This window comes from Cherax quadricarinatus, chromosome 66 (assembly GCF_038502225.1).
Source record: "Cherax quadricarinatus isolate ZL_2023a chromosome 66, ASM3850222v1, whole genome shotgun sequence".
NCBI classification, from domain to species: domain Eukaryota; kingdom Metazoa; phylum Arthropoda; class Malacostraca; order Decapoda; family Parastacidae; genus Cherax; species Cherax quadricarinatus.
Window position 1 is genome coordinate 15,646,763 of NC_091357.1, and position 18,707 is coordinate 15,665,469.

Genomic DNA, 18,707 nt, shown 5'->3' on the forward strand with positions numbered 1-18,707 from the left:
CACCGAGGTAGCTCGGCAGATGTGAGGTTGCTATCCCAGATTGCTGGTTTACTGGCATGAAGGGTAGGGTATGGCACGGGTTCCATGCTGCATCTGCGCTACTAGCGGTGTCGAGTCCTCTTGGGCGCGGAGGGAGATTTCTGGCCCTTTCATCCCTCCTAGGAACTATCCCTCCCCGGTCCCCCCTTTTTTTTTCTTTTTTTTATTTTTATTTTCTTTTCTTCTTTCTTTTTTTTTCTTAAAAACAAAAAGAAAGAAGTAACCTAACCATGGCAGCCCTAGTCCATGAACCTGGTACCCCCGGGCCCCTTCTTGATACCGCACCCCGTTCTGACCCCGCCTCGTCTTTGGACCACTCTTCAGACATTCCTCATGCCTCTGTACCTATTGCCGGTGCTGTTTCCTCACCCGCTTCAGGTACTGAGGCCTCGACTGACTCCTTCGATTTATCAGACCTTCGCTCTCCTCTGACTATGCTTCCGGCCTCTCCCTCTACGGTGCGGCAATTTTCAAATCGCCGACCCGTTCCACGTCGGACCAACTCTGGTCCCACGCCTAAACGTCAACGACAATTACCTGCTGATGATACTTCTCCACCTTCACCTTCTCGTTCTTCTCAGAAACGATCGACACGTCCTTCACTACCTTTCCACGCTCAGTTTCAGACTGAACAGTGGACTAAATTCTTCACTTTACGACCAACTTCCTCTACTGCCTATCTTTCTGACCATAGTATTGGCAAGGCACTCCTACGCCATGTTGGTAAAGATATTTCTTTTCATGCTCTTAAGAGCGGTACGCGCATCATTACCGTACAGAATGCTACCCAGGCTCGTGAGCTCTCTCGTCTTACCCATATAGATACTGTTCCTGTCACCCTTGAAAAACATCATTCCCTCAATTCTTGTAGTGGTACCGTTATTCTGCCCCATACCATAGTTCAACAAAATTTCCAGACATGTGGCACCGACATTCTAGAACAGCTGGAACTCCAAGATCTCCCAATCCTCAAGGTAGACACTTACGTTCTTCCTGCCCGTGGGCGGAGACGATACCCTAGCAATGTGGCTCGTTTAACTTTTGACACCCGAGAACTCCCATCCTCCGTTTATATAGCAGGACATCGGTTACAAGTTCGAAAGGTGATCCCTACACCACAACAGTGTAGAAATTGCTGGCGATTTGGCCATCCAGCGAAATATTGCAGATCTATCGCCGAATGCCCAGTCTGTGGTGCCGATGACCATTCTAATACGTCTTGCAATCGATCTCCCTCTTGCCTTAACTGTCATGAGGCTCACCCTTCGTACTCTCGCCGTTGTCAGGTCTATTTAAACGAGCGGGAAATCCGTTACCTCAAAGAGACAGAAGGTCTCCCTTATGCCATGGCAGTTTCTCATCTCCGCCTCCAAGGGAGACTCCCACGTGTTTCTTATTCCCGTGTTTCAAAACGTCCCCCCACTTCTGGTATCCCATCTTCTACACCCACCTCTGTGGTTACCTCTCCCATAATCACTCCTGTATCTAATCCTTTTGCTGTCCTCGGCTCAGACGTCCCTACTTCAACGCCTCAGTCTAATCTCGCTTCTTCGAGTTCTCTCTTACAAGCCTCAGTATCGACGAGACCTCGTACGACACCTCTTCCCAATCGTCCCTCTACTTCTCAAAAGTCAAAAAAAGGTCCGGTAACACCTCCTACCCATCTTCCACCTCCTCATTTTACCCTCCCTGTCTCTGTCCCTAGTTCTTCCCCTCTCACTGGCTCAGTTACAAGTGCAGAGGTTCACCCTCCTCCTCGTAATGTACCTTCCTCCCCTGTTCCCTCCCAAGTTTCTTCCTCTTCTGCCACCTCCCAGGTTCCTGTCTCTTCTGTCCCCTGCCACGCTTCTCCAGTTCCCTCCACCCTTTCGCCCCCCCCCTACCTTGGTACAGTCCAATACAGTTCCAATCTTTACTCATCCTCCCCCTACCATTCCCAATATTGTCTCCCATACGACATCTCTGAATTCCGAAACACTTGAAGCAATCTCTGAATATATTGCAGAGACCAAACCATCAATGGACACTGATCCACCTTCCGCTCTTCCTCTCTCCTCTGCTCCATCTGCGCAACTCCTTTCTTCACAGCGCACCGTTCCTTCGCTGCTTGAACATTTTCCACTGCCTCCGCATGTGGACTTTTCTAACCCTTCTAGTCCGTAGGAACCCTTACCTGCGGATTTCAAGTATCTTTATCATTGCCAATCATGGCCTTTTTACAGTGGAATATACGCGGCCTCAGGGGTAATCGGGGTGAGCTTCAGATGTTACTCTCCCAGTTTGCCCCTGTTGGTGTTTGCTTACAGGAACCAAAATTACACTCTGCTGTTATTTCTCACATCTCAGGCTATAATTTATTGTATTCTTCAGATCCTTTTCCTGATGGGACCTTTAATGAAAGTGCCCTTCTTCTCCGCACTGATATTCCGTACCATCAGCTATTTGTTCATACTTCGCTGCATTACACAGCAGCCCGTATCCACTTACATAGGTGGTATACGCTCTGTTCTTTATATCTCTCTCCTTCTCGGGCATTATCTATTCCGGATTTTGCCTTCCTTGTTTCGTCATTACCGCCACCGATTCTGTTACTTGGTGATTTTAATGCCCACCATTTCCTCTGGGGAGGGTCTCACTGTGATTCCCGTGGAATTCAGTTAGAGGCTTTTCTTGCCACCCACCCCCTCCATGTTTTAAATACAGGTACTCACACCCATTTTGATCCTCGGACTCATACTCTCTCTTGCATCGATCTCTCAGTTTGCTCTTCCTCCGCCGCATTAGACTTTACTTGGTCTGTTCTCCCGGACTTACATGACAGTGATCATTTCCCAATCATTCTTACTTCCCCTTCATATTCGCCACCTCTTCGCACCCCACGCTGGCAATTTAATCGGGCAAATTGGAACCTTTACTCACACCTGACTGTTTTTAAAGAGGTTCCTTCTTCGTCCTCCATCGATGAGCTTTTACACCTCTTCTCGTCCTCCGTTTTCACCGCAGCTTCTCATTCTATACCCCAAACTTCGGGCAGGCATTCTCAGAAATGCGTGCCTTGGTGGTCTCCTGCTTGTGCTCGTGCAGTACGTTTGAAACGCGCTGCATGGGGCAGGTACCGGTACAATAGAACCACAGAGCGACTCCTTGATTTTAAACAGAAGCGTGCGATCGCTCGCCGTGTCATCCGTGACGCTAAACGCACTTGCTGGCGAGATTATGTCTCCACCATCACCTCTGCTTCCTCTATGAGTGCAGTCTGGAAAAAAGTACGAAAACTGAGTGGTAAATATTCTCCTGACCCGGCTCCTGTTCTGCGGGTTGCCGGTGTTGATATAGCAAACCCACTAGATGTTGCCAATGAAATTGGCAATCATCTGGTCCGTATTTCTCAGGGACTCCATCTATGCCCCTCATTTCTTTCCTCAAAGTCTGCCAGAGAGTTAGCACCCTTGGACTTTTCTTCTCTCAGAGAAGAACAGTATAATGTGCCTTTTACACTTCAAGAACTGGAGGCAACACTCTCAGCTTGTCGATCATCGGCAGCTGGGCCCGACGACATTCATATTCGTATGCTACAACATTTACATCAGTCAGCCCTTGCAGTCCTATTACACCTTTACAATCTTATTTGGTCACAAGGAGTTCTTCCACAGCTGTGGAAATCCGCCATTGTTCTCCCTTTCCGCAAACCAGGCACTACGGGACATGAAACCTCCCACTATCGTCCCATTGCTCTTACCAGTGCAGTTTGCAAAGTAATGGAACGTCTAGTAAATAGACGTTTAGTGTGGTATTTAGAGACACACAACAGTCTCTCCACTCGTCAATATGGCTTTCGTAAGGGACGTTCTACCATAGACCCCTTACTGCGCTTGGATACGTATGTTCGTAATGCCTTTGCGAATAACCACTCAGTTATTGCCATATTTTTTGACCTTGAGAAGGCATATGACACAACTTGGAGGTATAATATTTTAGCCCAAGCCCACTCCTTAGGCCTTCGAGGCAATCTACCATCCTTCCTTAAGAACTTTTTAACTGACAGGCATTTCCGTGTTCGGGTTAATAATGTGCTCTCCCCGGACTTTGTCCAAGCTGAAGGTGTCCCCCAGGGATGTGTTCTGAGCACAACACTTTTTCTCCTTGCTATTAATGATTTGGCCTCTAGTCTTCCATCAAATATTTGGTCATCACTCTATGTTGATGACTTCGCTATTGCCTGTGCAGGCGCTGACTGTCACCTCCTTACAGTTTCTCTCCAGCATGCAGTCGACCGTGTTTCCAATTGGGCCACCACACATGGGTTTAAATTTTCCAGCACTAAAACCCACCAAATCACTTTCACTAGACGCTCTGTCATCTCTGATCATCCTTTGTACCTCTATGGCTCACGTATCCCTGAACGTGATACAGTCAAGTTTCTGGGCCTCCTCTTTGATCGTAGGTTATCCTGGAAACCTCACATTACCTCTCTGAAGGCAACTTGTCACAGCCGGCTGAACCTTCTTAAAACCCTTGCTCATCTTTCGTGGGGAGCTGATCGTCGAACCCTCCTTCACCTACATTCCACCCTTATTTTATCGAAACTTGATTATGGTGACCAGATCTATTCAGCGGCATCTCCTGCTACTCTCTCTAGCCTTAACCCCATTCATCACCAAGGATTACGTTTATGCCTTGGTGCTTTTCGCTCTTCCCCTGTCGAAAGCCTCTATGCAGAAGCGAACGTTCCATCCTTATCCGATCGCCGTGATGCCCATTGCCTGCGCTACTATGTACGCTCTCATGATCTCCGCAATCCTTCCATTTATAGAATGGTCACTGATATTAGTAGACATTCTTTATTTGTTCGCCGCCCCTGCTTACTCCGTCCCTTCTCTCTTCGCCTTCATTCGCTCTTGTCTTCTCTTCAACTACCACCTTTCTATGTACATGTAGCATCTCACTTTTCCCTACCCCCCTGGGAGGTCCCAGCTGTTCGAGTCTGTTCTTTCTCCCTCCCTTGCTCGAAAGCCCAACTGTCTACGGTCGCTTCCCGCTCTCTTTTTCTTGACCACTTTCACTCTCATTCTCATGCCATTGCTGTGTACACAGATGGCTCTAAGTCTTCTGACGGCGTAGGATTCGCAGCAGTGTTTCCGGACAGCGTCGTACAAGGGCATTTACTATCTTCAGCTAGTATTTTTACTGCTGAATTATATGCCATCCTTACAGCACTTATCCGTATTGCATCTATGCCTGTGTCATCATTTGTGGTTGTCTCAGACTCCCTTAGTGCTTTACAGGCTATACAAAAATTTGATACACCTCACCCCTTAGTCCTCCGTATCCAACTTTGGCTACGCCGCATCTTTACTAAGCATAAAGATATTGTTTTTTGTTGGGTCCCTGGTCATGTTGACGTACAGGGCAATGAACAGGCAGACACTGCTGCGCGGTCAGCAGTACATGACCTACCAGTTTCTTACAGAGGTATTCCATGTACGGACTATTTTGCTGTAATATCTTCCCACCTTCACACCCGTTGGCAACAACGTTGGTCTACTATGCTCGGCAACAAACTTCAGTCTATTAAACCGAGTATAGGTTACTGGCCGTCTTCTTATCACCAGTGTCGAGGTTGGGAGACTACTCTCTCCCGTCTTCGCATTGGCCATACTCGTCTTACTCATGGATATCTCATGGAGAGGCGTCTTGCTCCTCTCTGTGAGAATTGCCAAGCTCCATTATCAGTCAGCCACATTCTGTTGGACTGCCCACTTTATCAACGAGCACGCAGAATTTACCTCTGTCGTCGTCTTCGCCCCGCTGCTCTCTCTTTACCTTCCCTTCTCGCTGATGGACCCACCTTTCATCCGGACTCTCTTATTGACTTTTTGACAACGACTGACTTACTTCACAAATTCTGATACTTTCAGCCCTTTCTACTTGTATCTCTTGCTACCCTCTACCCCCGTACTATCCCCTGCCCCGCTGTTTTCTGTAACCTGCTGATCATCCCCCCTCCCTCCTGCCATCCAATTCCCTTGCTTCCTTCCCTACCCTGCAGCGCTGTATAGCCCTTGTGGCTTAGCGCTTCTTTTTGATTATAATAATAATAATGTGGAAATTGGTGTCACGCTCCTTGTGCAGATATCCCAGAACTAGCTACAAGCAGTATTAAAACAGAGAAGTGTTTTTGGGTATGCCCAAATGAGGAAAATCTGTGGACTAAAATCACAAGGGTATTAAAAGAGGATAACATCAAAGCTGCTTTCATAGAAAACCTGGAAGCTTTCTACAACAGATGGGAACATAAAAAGTCCGGGCTGAATGGTACTGCCCTTGATACTGGCCATGTAGTCACAAACTGTAAGGCTGGAGGTGATGTCCTGGTAGTCAGTAAATGTAGGGCTGATAGTGCTGTCCTGGGAGACAGTAATGGTGAAGCTGGAGGTGCTGTCCTGGGAGACAGTAATGGTGAAGCTGGAGGTGCTGTCCTGGGAGACAGTAATGGTGAAGCTGGAGATACTGTCCTGGGAGACAGTAATGGTGAAGCTGGAGGTGCTGTCCTGGGAGACAGAAATGGTGAAGCTGGAGATACTGTCCTGGTAGACAGTAATGGTGAAGCTGGAGATTTTGTCCAGGTAGTCGGGAATTATACGCAGGAAGGAATACATATAAATGACCTCATAGAGGACAGGAGCCATAGTAGGGAAACAAGTGTAGTCAAAGATAAGATAAAACCAATATTGCAAACCAGAAATACCGCAGGAAATAGCAAACAAGAGGACTCCAATAGCAATAGTGAGGATAAATTACCAAAAACAACTGGTGGGAGCTCCATTGTTGGTGCTAGGGAGGATAGGAATAAGACAGGGAAACATGCACCAACAGGGAATACAGTCACAGAAACCCAAGGCAAACGGAAACCAAGCCTGTGCACATACTATGCACTTGGTATCTGCTGGCATGGGAAATCTGGAAAAACAGATGGGACATGCAACTATGACCACCCTAGAAAATGTCATGCCCATATGACAACAGGAAAATGCAAACTCCCTTCCTGTAAGCTTTTTCACCCTGAAATGTGTACCTCTTCAGTACAGGAAAGACTGTGCTATAACTTAAATTGCCAGGCATACCATCTAAAGGGGACAAAAAGATACAAAACATCCAGGCCATGGGAAAACCTGGGTAGCCACAGCCACTCAAGAGGGAGAGGTTTTTTAGTGCCAGGAAGGAAAAAAAACTGGCAGGAAATGGCAGAAATCGTACACCAAATCCAGTCATTCCTGGAGTGGAACCACAGTCGATGGCCTCCACTCCAAACCAACAGATACAGATACTAATGCCGGAAAAAAAATCCCCCCCCAGTACCAACAATACCACCAGTCCGATAACATTCTTCTTTGCAAATATACAGGGTCTAAAGCCAGCAATAAACAACAAAATACCTTTCATCCGTGGACTGCTTGCAGAGGCAAAGGCAATGTTCGCGGCTTTCACTGAGACCCACATAAAGGATCACTTGGACAACGAAATATGGATCCCAGGTTACAACCTATACAGATGTGACAGAGTGAACAGGCAAAAGGGGGGGGTTGGCCTGTACATTGCAGAGTCACTTGTTTGCACAGAACTGCTTAATGCCTCAAATGACGTAGTGGAAGTTTTAGCAGTAAAGGTCGAGAACCAAAACCTAGTCATTGTGGTAGTCTACAAGCCTCCGGATGCAACATCCCAGCAATTCCAGGAACAGCTGTTAAAAATTGACCACTGTCTGGAAAATCTTCCAGCTCCTGCACCCAACATCTTGCTCCTGGGGGATTTCAACTTAAGGCACCTAAAATGGAGGAATATAGCAAATAATATTGTTGCAGTAATAACACCAGGAGGCAGCTCTGATGAAAACTCACACTCACACGAGCTTTTAAATCTCTGCACAAAATTCAATTTAAACCAGCAAATAATAGAGCCTACTAGACTGGAGAATACACTAGACCTCATCTTCACTAACAATGATGATCTGATAAGAAATGTCACCATATCAAAAACAATATACTCAGATCACAACATAATTGAGGTTCAGACATGTATGCGTGGAGCCTCAGACCGACAAAATGAGACTAGTCACGAGGGAGCATTCACCAAATTCAACTTCAATAACAAAAACATAAAGTGGGACCAAGTAAACCAAGTCCTAACCGATATAAGCTGGGAAGATATACTAAGCAACACAGACCCAAACTTATGCCTAGAACAGATTAACTCGGTGGCACTCGATGTATGCACAAGGCTTATTCCTCTAAGAAAAAGGAGGAGTAGATGTAAAATAGAAAGAGACAGGCGCTCCCTTTACAGGCGACGGAAAAGAATAACAGAGCGGCTAAAAGAGGTCAATATATCAGAAATGCGCAGGGAGACACTGGTCAGAGAAATAGCAAGCATCGAACTTAAGCTAAAAGAATCCTTTAGGAGTCAGGAATCGCGGGAAGAACTAAAAGCCATAAATGAAATCGAAAGAAACCCAAAGTATTTCTTCTCCTATGCCAAATCAAAATCGAGAACAACGTCCAGTATTGGGCCCCTACTTAAACAAGATGGGTCCTACACAGATGACAGCAAGGAAATGAGTGAGCTACTCAAGTCCCAATATGACTCAGTTTTTAGCAAGCCGCTAACCAGACTGAGAGTCGAAGATCAAAATGAATTTTTTATGAGAGAGCCACAAAATTTGATTAACACAAGCCTATCCGATGTTATCCTGACGCCAAATGACATCGAACAGGCGATAAATGACATGCCCATGCACTCTGCCCCAGGGCCAGACTCATGGAACTCTGTGTTCATCAAGAACTGCAAGAAGCCCCTATCACGAGCCTTTTCCATCCTATGGAGAGGGAGCATGGACACGGGGGTCGTCCCTCAGTTACTAAAAACAACAGACATAGCCCCACTCCACAAAGGGGGCAGTAAAGCAACAGCAAAGAACTACAGACCAATAGCACTAACATCCCATATCATAAAAATCTTTGAAAGGGTCCTAAGAAGCAAGATCACCACCCATCTAGAAACCCATCAGTTACACAACCCAGGGCAACATGGGTTTAGAACAGGTCGCTCCTGTCTGTCTCAACTACTGGATCACTACGACAAGGTCCTAAATGCACTAGAAGACAAAAAGAATGCAGATGTAATATATACAGACTTTGCAAAAGCCTTCGACAAGTGTGACCATGGCGTAATAGCGCACAAAATGCGCGCTAAAGGAATAACAGGAAAAGTTGGTCGATGGATCTATAATTTCCTCACTAACAGAACACAGAGAGTAGTCGTCAACAGAGTAAAGTCCGAGGCAGCTACGGTGAAAAGCTCTGTTCCACAAGGCACAGTACTAGCTCCCATCTTGTTCCTCATCCTCATATCCGACATAGACAAGGATGTCAGCCACAGCACCGTGTCTTCCTTTGCAGATGACACCCGAATCTGCATGACAGTGTCTTCCATTGCAGACACTGCAAGGCTCCAGGCGGACATCAACCAAATCTTTCAGTGGGCTGCAGAAAACAATATGAAGTTCAACGATGAGAAATTTCAATTACTCAGATATGGTAAACATGAGGAAATTAAATCTTCATCAGAGTACAAAACAAATTCTGGCCACAAAATAGAGCGAAACACCAACGTCAAAGACCTGGGAGTGATTATGTCGGAGGATCTCACCTTCAAGGACCATAACATTGTATCAATCGCATCTGCTAGAAAAATGACAGGATGGATAATGAGAACCTTCAAAACTAGGGAGGCCAAGCCCATGATGACACTCTTCAGGTCACTTGTTCTATCTAGGCTGGAATATTGCTGCACTCTAACAGCACCTTTCAAGGCAGGTGAAATTGCCGACCTAGAAAATGTACAGAGAACTTTCACGGCGCGCATAACGGAGATAAAACACCTCAATTACTGGGAGCGCTTGAGGTTTCTAAACCTGTATTCCCTGGAACGCAGGAGGGAGAGATACATGATTATATACACCTGGAAAATCCTAGAGGGACTAGTACCGAACTTGCACACGAAAATCACTCACTACGAAAGCAAAAGACTTGGCAGACGATGCACCATCCCCCCAATGAAAAGCAGGGGTGTCACTAGCACGTTAAGAGACCATACAATAAGTGTCAGGGGACCGAGACTGTTCAACTGCCTCCCAGCACACATAAGGGGGATTACCAACAGACCCCTGGCAGTCTTCAAGCTGGCACTGGACAAGCACCTAAAGGCAGTTCCTGATCAGCCGGGCTGTGGCTCGTACGTTGGTTTGCGTGCAGCCAGCAGCAACAGCCTGGTTGATCAGGCGCTGATCCACCAGGAGGCCTGGTCACAGACCGGGCCGCGGGGGCGTTGACCCCCGAAACTCTCTCCAGGTAAACTCCAGGTAACTCCACTTATACTTCCATGTGCAGACAGTATCTAATAATATATTGCAAGTTAGTTTATCTAAGGCTAATATTGTGGTTGTGACTCAGAGCATGTCAAAAGCTGACAAATAACTGCAGAATAGCTCTGATTTATCTGGGAGTACTCTAACTTCCCTTCAGACACCTTTATCACCCTGACATGCTTACTTTGTCTGCCTTCTCCAACAGTCCTACCGTTAATTAATGTAGATTGTTTCTCTAATATTTTTAAATTTTATTTCCCTTCATTTCTGCTTTTCTCCTTGCCTCGACACATCTGCCTTTCTCCCACCATCATCTTCACCCCTCACTCTGTAATGCTGAATGATTCACAAATAGTTTAGGGCTTCCCATGAGATTATTGAAACCAACTTCGATTCATTTCTCGACACCAGTAAATAATTCTGGCTGAGCATTCTATGTAAAAATCTAACAATTCATAGCTTTGTTTTAAGATAAAAATACTTACTGTACTGCTATTGTCATATAGCTTGTGGTTCAAATGATAGCGCTGTCGGTTTATATCTACAGAACTCGAGCTTGAGCCCATCACCAGTGGAAACATATTGAATGCTTCATTGCAGTTGTTCATGTTTACCTAGCAGTAACTAGGTACCTAGATGTTAACTGACTTATTGGTTAAGTCATAGGGAAGAGGATCAAAGGATCCCAATGGGTCCTTAATAACCTTTCAGGTTAATATCCCAAATAAAATCTTAATATTTTATTCATAATATATTTTTATTGCAGTTGTGGCTTTGTTACATTTGATAAAGTGGAATCTGCAGAAAAGGCAATTGCTGATGTAAGTAAAAATATTTATTCTGTTTGGAATTTAACATAGGCATATTATTAACATTTACTATAAAAAAAACTTTACTCATAGTGAATGTTAAATTACATGCATACTGTCATCATTCTTCTAACTTAGTACAGTACAGCACGTATATACCATTATACGAGACCATTATTTTTTTAACATGCTGGGTGTCTCCCACTGAGGCAGGGTGACCTGAAAAAGAAATACTTTCACTGTCATTCACACTATCACTGTTTTGACAGACTAATAATAATGTTCTTATACCACTCCAACGATACCTATCATTCATCTATTTTAACTCGTTGGTCATTTCCCAGCAAGGTATGGTGACTCAAAGAAAGAAAAAAAATATTCACCATTCTTCAGTCCCTAGCTGTCTTTCCAGAAGAGCACAGACATCACAGTTCCAGTGATCCACCAAAACATGATATCCCTACCATTCCTTTAGTAGGGATAGGATATGACTGGATATGCATGAAGGGGGTGGTATACAAGTTGTAAATAATTATAAACAATCAATACAGAAGTAGTGAGAGAAGAGACTTGTAATTTTTTGGCAGGAGGCTAATGACAGAAGTTTAGTAGAAGTAAAGTTATGAGAACTGACAAGACAGACAGCTTTCCTCTGAATTGCATCAAGAATTTTTTTTTTTTTTTTTTTTTTTTTTTTTTAAAATCTGGAGTTACCTGTGAATTGCAAACATGAAGGTTCTAGGAGTGATCAAAAGTGTGTACTAAATTGTATTGCATGAGAGATTGTTTTAAGAGTTGATGATAAAAATAAAAGCACCCACATAGGTCTCATGATTCTTTGTTAATATAACAATACAGTATTAGATAATTCTGAGAATAGAAATTAAAAGGTGATGTGGGGTCATCAAGGGTATAATTCAGAGGACTGAGTATGGGTTATTGAGGTGATTTGGGCATGTAGAGAGGATGGATGAAGAGGGTGAATAAACCTGGGGTTGGAGGGGTAGGGGCAACCCCAGTAACAGTTGGAGGAAGGGTATAAAAGAATCTTGAGTTTTAGGGGCTTGATCATCTAGTGGGAGATGGCTGTTGAGTTAACAGTAAATAAATAAATATTAATAATAATAATACTGTTGAATTAGACACATGTGCAACTCTTGGGTATCTTTATTGAGGAAACGTTTCGCCACACAGTGGCTTCATCAGTCCATACAAAGGAGAAACTTGAAGAACAGGAGTAGAATGAGGTAATCAGTCCCTCAGCCTTGAGTCGATGTGGTCAGTCCATCAATCTTGAATAGAATACGGTATATGAGCGGAGAAGCAGCTTATAAACCGTAGACAGGTGAGGGGCAGCAGTCGTAGGTGGTGTCACATTTGTCCAATGTGGAAGTAGGTCGTGCCCAAGGGTTAGGCAAGTGAAGAATTCCCAAGTATTAAGATCCCAAGAAGTTGCAGTGTCTGACAGGATTGTAGATGAATGGTTCAGGGAACTGACATGTTGTTGAATTAGACACATGTGCAACTCTTGGGTATCTTTATTGTGGCTTCATCAGTCCATACAAAGGAGAAACTTGAAGAACATATACCGTATTCTATTCAAGATTGATGGACTGACCACATCGACTCAAGGCTGAGGGACTGATTACCTCATTCTACTCCTGTTCCTCAAGTTTCTCCTTAGTATGGACTGATGAAGCCACTGTGTGGCGAAACGTTTCCTCAATAAAGATACCCAAGAGTTGCACATGTGTCTAATTCAACAACATGTCGGTTCTCTGAACCATTCATCTACAATTCTGTCAGACACTGCAACTTCTTGGGATCTTAATACTTGGGAATTCTTCACTTGCCTAACCCTTGGGCACGACCTTCTTCCACATTGGACAAATGTGACACCACCTACGACTGCTGCCCCTCACCTGTCTACGGTTTATAAGCTGCTTCTCCGCTCATATACGGTATTCTATTCAAGATTGATGGACTGACCACTTCGACTCAAGGCTGAGGGACTGATTACCTCATTCTACTCCTGTTCTTCAAGTTTCTCCTTTGTATGGACTGATGAAGCCACTGTGTGGCGAAACGTTTCCTCAATAAAGATACCCAAGAGTTGCACATGTGTTTAATTCAACATGTCGGTTCTCTGAACCATTCATCTACAATAATAATACTGAAAATAATAATAATAATACCAGTAGTATTCAAGATAAGAGCTCTCAGGATAAGCTGGTGATCAGCAGGAGTTTCAGTAAATGAGATAAATTTAGACCGAGTTTGTGACTCGTACCAGAGAAAGGAATTGCACAGTAAATATCATCTTGTAGAAAGAATGTGTTAGACGGGTTGATTAAATTTAAAATTGTGTAAAATTTTGGATGGAGTGTTTTCTTCTCTAGGTTTGTTGGCATTGTATAAGAAAATTTGCTACTTATAGAGCATCCTTATATATATGATTAACAACATTTTGCCTTGGTGTTTAAATTAAAGAAACACCTTCAAATTTATTTTTAAAATTTTAATACTTGTATAATTAATACATGCATATGGCTGCTACACTACATATGACCAGTCATTTCTTACATGGAGGCATATGTAGATGTTCCTTTAGTTTTCACTTCTTAGTTGAAAATGTGGAACACGTAAAATAGTTTGCAACAGGGTATATAAGCTTTTGTTTTTGCATCTTTTAATAAACTTGATGAAGCTCATTCAGAGCAAAATGTTGTTTACATTGAAGACTTTTCTTTGTATGATGTTTCTCTTCATATCTTTGTTGGCATGCTTTACTAGTATGCACAGCCTTTAACTTAAACTTAAGTCTCTCTGCCACTGATAAAAGACTAAATGATCCTCTTGGCTATTTGGATATTACAAATACAGTAGAGTGCACAAGCTCATATTTCAACAAAATCATGTCAGGAGACTTGGAGTTTCCTTTTTCTCATTAACAGATGAACGGCAGTATGGTGTCTGGTATTCAGCTGAAAGTTTCACTTGCTCGACGCCAACCAGTTATAGATCCCATTAATGATGCATCTTCATCAGCAACATGGTCAACTATTGGTAAATGATAAATGAGTTTCTTGTTTATTCACAAGATAGTATTAATAATCACTTGACATTACAGTTATTATCAACAATTACAGTGGAACCTCGGTATACGACTAGCTCCCTACTCTAACAAAGCTCAGCACTCGACCAAACAAATACGACCTGTCAGAACTTAGCTGTAAAGTATTTCGCATTTCCTTGCATTTTTTGGTGTCTTTTTGTATTATTTGTATAAATAAATCACCATGGGGCCTATGAAGATTAGTGATAACAGCCAACCAAATAGAAAATTGGTTGGGAAGAACTTGTTCGATGCTCAAACAGAGCGGCACTCGAACAGCCTTCTGGAATGAATTAGCCCTTTCAGGGCCGAGAAGCCCTCTCCTAAACTTGTTCTCAGGGTCAAAATTTTTCGGAAAAAAAAATTATTTTTTCTTATGAAATGATAGAGAATCTTTTCCCGATCATAATGACACCAAAAGTATGAAATTTGATGGAAAACTTACGGAATTATGCTCTTGTGAAGTTAGCGGTCTCGCTGATGCGTAAACATCGGCGATTCCGCCCACTTTGAGCCCTATTGTTGGCCAATTCCTGTGTGCTAGTCGACAAAATCATACTTATTTCACTAGAATTCCATTTTTTCTATCGAATGAGTACAAGAAACCACCCATTTATCAATTTCAACTATCCAATAAAGTGGTTAGAAGTTGGCAACTTTGCCAATTTCACAAATTTCAGAAGATGCCAATTTCCAAATAGGGTCCAGAATAAACAAGAGAGAGATTCCTGGCACTAAAATAACAAGTTCTCTGTTCATTAGTCACATCCCCAGGCCCCTCTTATATTTCTTTTGCTTTCCACTTTGAATTTTTATTCTTACAAAAAATAGAAGATTTACTGTTATGCAGACTACTGCATTAGTGTAGAAATGGTATAAATAATATCAGCGCACTTGTGAAAGAATATTAGACTCATCAGTTGACGTGTATTGGACGCTTGGCGTGATTTGTTTACTTTTGAACTTTGGTAAAAATCGAACATTTCTGCTACTTTGAGCTCAATTTCAAGGTACTGTTCATTGTGAAACCAGTCAAAATCATCTCAATTTCTGTAATATGTCTTTCATTCTATGAAATGAGACCAGGAAAACTAGAATACAACCATAAATACCATACGAAAATACAGTGCAAAGCCGCTGTTTTAATCCAAAAACACGGTCAAAGTTTTTTTTTCTCTCTTTACGCACTGTGTGCTGTAGGATTTTTTTAAACTGCGCACACTGACCACATAGACCTATTCTTTCGTATGTAGGCCAACCAGCTTTCTCTCGCTAGATCTGAAGGCGCTAGAATTTAGGCATACTATTATGTCAATAACCCTGGTGCGGAAGCCGTACTAGTACGTCAAAAACCCTGAAAGGGTTAAGGTCGCATACTGAGGTTCCACCATATTTAATTTCTCTAGGCACCTGTGATATAAATTTTTACAAAAAAAAAAAAAAATCTTATAAATGTGAAATATTCAACTTCAGAGTTTTAGAAATCTTTTTGTTTAAATTGTTTAGATGGCTGTTTGTATGTGTGTGTGTGGTATGTTCAAAATTTTAACTTCTCATGCCATCTGGTCCTAGCTTATAATGTACCATTTTCCTTAAGCATCTCATATCTCGTTAAATTCTAAATTTTAAGTCCCAGCTCTTTTTCTTTTTGGGTATTTTTTAAAATTATGTTGGCAGCTCAACAAAGATCATCAGTAGTAAATAATGTGGCTCTCCTTTGCTCATGTTTGAAGAGATTCTTGGACTGTGTGCCTACTCTGGATTGCTTAGAATGGCTGTACTTTGGGCTTGATTCAAGACACCCAAAGGAGTTGTAATTGAGGAACAAGGCAGTTTTCTAAATTCCCATGCTCATTGGAGCTATGGCCTAAATGCCATTATGAAAAAAACTCAAAGCTGAGGATAGTAGTTTCTAACCTGAAGATGTTAACCAAAGTGTATACCTATAAATACTGTACATCACATAGTTCAAATGCTGAACTATGCCATGCCAATATAGTGCTCATCATAGGCTTAAATGATGGTTGTATTGGCATATTAGCTTCAAGCTTAGCAATAGCCTTGGAGCAAAAAAATATCTAGTCAAAAGTTTATAAATAGCTACATAAAATGTAGCTTATGATGATCCTTGGAGATGTGCTGTACAGAAAGAAATGCCTAATGATTGGAAAAAAAATCCTTTCTGAATTATCTTCTTCTCAAGAAAGGCTCCTTGTGTCGTTAAAGGGCTAGTACATGTAGTCCAAGAAACTGGGCCTGCCATCCTCTATTATTATTTTTTTTTTTTTTTTTTTTTTGGGGTGGGGGGTCTTCAACCTGAATGCTTCCCACTGAAGTGCTGTATGACCCCTGTTGGTTTAGTATTCAACCATGAGTGCAACAATAATAATAACATGAATTATTGTGTATTAAAATACAATAATTATTAATTTCTACATTAACTTCAGATATGCAATCAAAATTAAGTTATTGTGCTATTGTTTACTTTCTCTAATAACCCAGACACTAGGTATAGTGAGTTTCTAGTACACAATAACTGGAATTAATTTTTTTCTCAATCACAAGTAGGAAAATTTGTTAACCCTGCCTCAGTGAGAAATGGCTGAAGTGTTAAAAAAATAATTTTTAAAAAACAAAGGAATTTTTAGAGTTCACTATTAATAAAAAGTAAAAATAAGTTATTGGAGGGCAGTGTGTCACTAATTTAGAATAATCCAGGTATGTATAATAATTATTGAAAGCTATTACATAATTTTATTCAGCAAACATCTGATTGGATCAGATCCAGTCAGACTAACCATGGTATTAAGCAAATGGGTATGTGTTTCTAAGCTTTTATATTGTGTGATTTTGCTATATTATACTCTTACATATAAATGTATTTTTTTTTTTCAGCTGCCAGTCATTCGCAAAAAGGATCCCACAAGGACAAGAGAGATTTGGTGTCTTATGACATTGACTTTTTTTAAAAACTGTACCAGCCTACTAAGCAGATTTTTATGCACTACAGCAATATTTATTTAGCTTATTTGACAATAATCATTTTAGCTAAACAAGATGAACATGTGTGATATTCAGTTTCACTCTAACTCCAAGAACATAAATCAAAATATAAAGTTAATGCTGTATACATGTATTTCAATGATGTTAAGATTAGATAGGATTCAACTGCAGTATGTAAAGTTTAGCAAATTAGCTCATTTTGCTAAGATAGTTTTTGAGGAAATAATTATGTATACAATTAAGTTCTCAATCTTATTAATTCATGTGAACATATCTGTTGTACACAGTATAAGAGAAAAATATTGGAAATATATTTTTAAGATATTCCAATTACCAGACAAGTGGAATGTTGGGTGTTTCCTGTTGCCTGTTATCCCTGTTTACCTACCAATAATTAGGTACCTATGTGTCAACCAACTGATGTAAGTTGCATTCTGGGGGAGAGGATCAAAGAATCCCAGTGGAAATAAGCCAGTCTGATAATGTGGTTTTATTTGGTTATCCTGGGTTACTACCCTTAGGTTAATAATCTGAAGAAAATATTCTCCACATGAAGACTAAACAGAAAATTATATGAGTACTGTATGTGCTGTTGCTGTCAAATGAGCATTACAACTTACATGTTTTTTTTTTTACCTTACTGATTGATATTGTCATGTGAATAAATATAATACACCTTTTATTTTATTTGCATCCCAACTAACTTAGTAACCTTGTAATGCACTGTCGTTTTTTTGAGGCTATTACTTAAAAATGCTGTAATGAAGAATGTATAAAAATGTAATTGTCTGTTGCTTACTTATTAAAGTGTGTCAAATGTGCATTTGGTCAGATGAGATGAGAAGAGGACATAGTAAATATGAATTTCAAATTTTAATCTTACATCTCACAAATACTGGCACTGAAATATTTCTCTATGGTAGGGCACCTGGTGTCACTGCAAGAATTATTAGAATGTACTGGAAGTTTATCATTTTTTGACTGGCTGCTCCATTCATTAGAGAGTGCTCCAACTTCGTTTCAGATTCCTCGTTCATTGCTGTAATTTGTTAATTCTGCCTTCTCTGATAGCCCCACCTTTAATACACATTAACAAACCATACCACGGGCAGGGTTTGAACCCGCGGTCGGAGTCTCAAAACTGGTCCAGTGCCTAACGCGACGGTCTGGAGTTTTGAGACTCTGACCGCGGGTTCGAACCCCGCCCGTGGTATGGTTTGTTTGCAATCGTGTCATTGCGATTTTGGGAGTCATTTTAATACACATTCTCTGGTGAAGGGCAGTTGGTTCAAGGAATCAGAGCTACCCTCCTCTTCCT

The 18,707-nt window shown here is 41.9% G+C and overlaps 1 protein-coding gene across 1 annotated transcript in view; it reads left to right on the plus strand.

Annotated features, from left to right (window-relative positions):
• Positions 1-18,069, plus strand: part of Nelf-E (negative elongation factor E) — a 30,643-nt gene extending 12,574 nt beyond the window's left edge. The window contains exons 5-7 of the mRNA XM_070099129.1: positions 11,229-11,283; positions 14,226-14,337; positions 17,282-18,069. Of these exons, the coding sequence (XP_069955230.1) occupies positions 11,229-11,283; positions 14,226-14,337; positions 17,282-17,355 (241 nt within the window). The 3' untranslated portion in view covers positions 17,356-18,069. The remainder of the gene's footprint in view (positions 1-11,228; positions 11,284-14,225; positions 14,338-17,281) is intronic.
• The last annotated feature ends 638 nt before the right edge of the window (positions 18,070-18,707 follow it).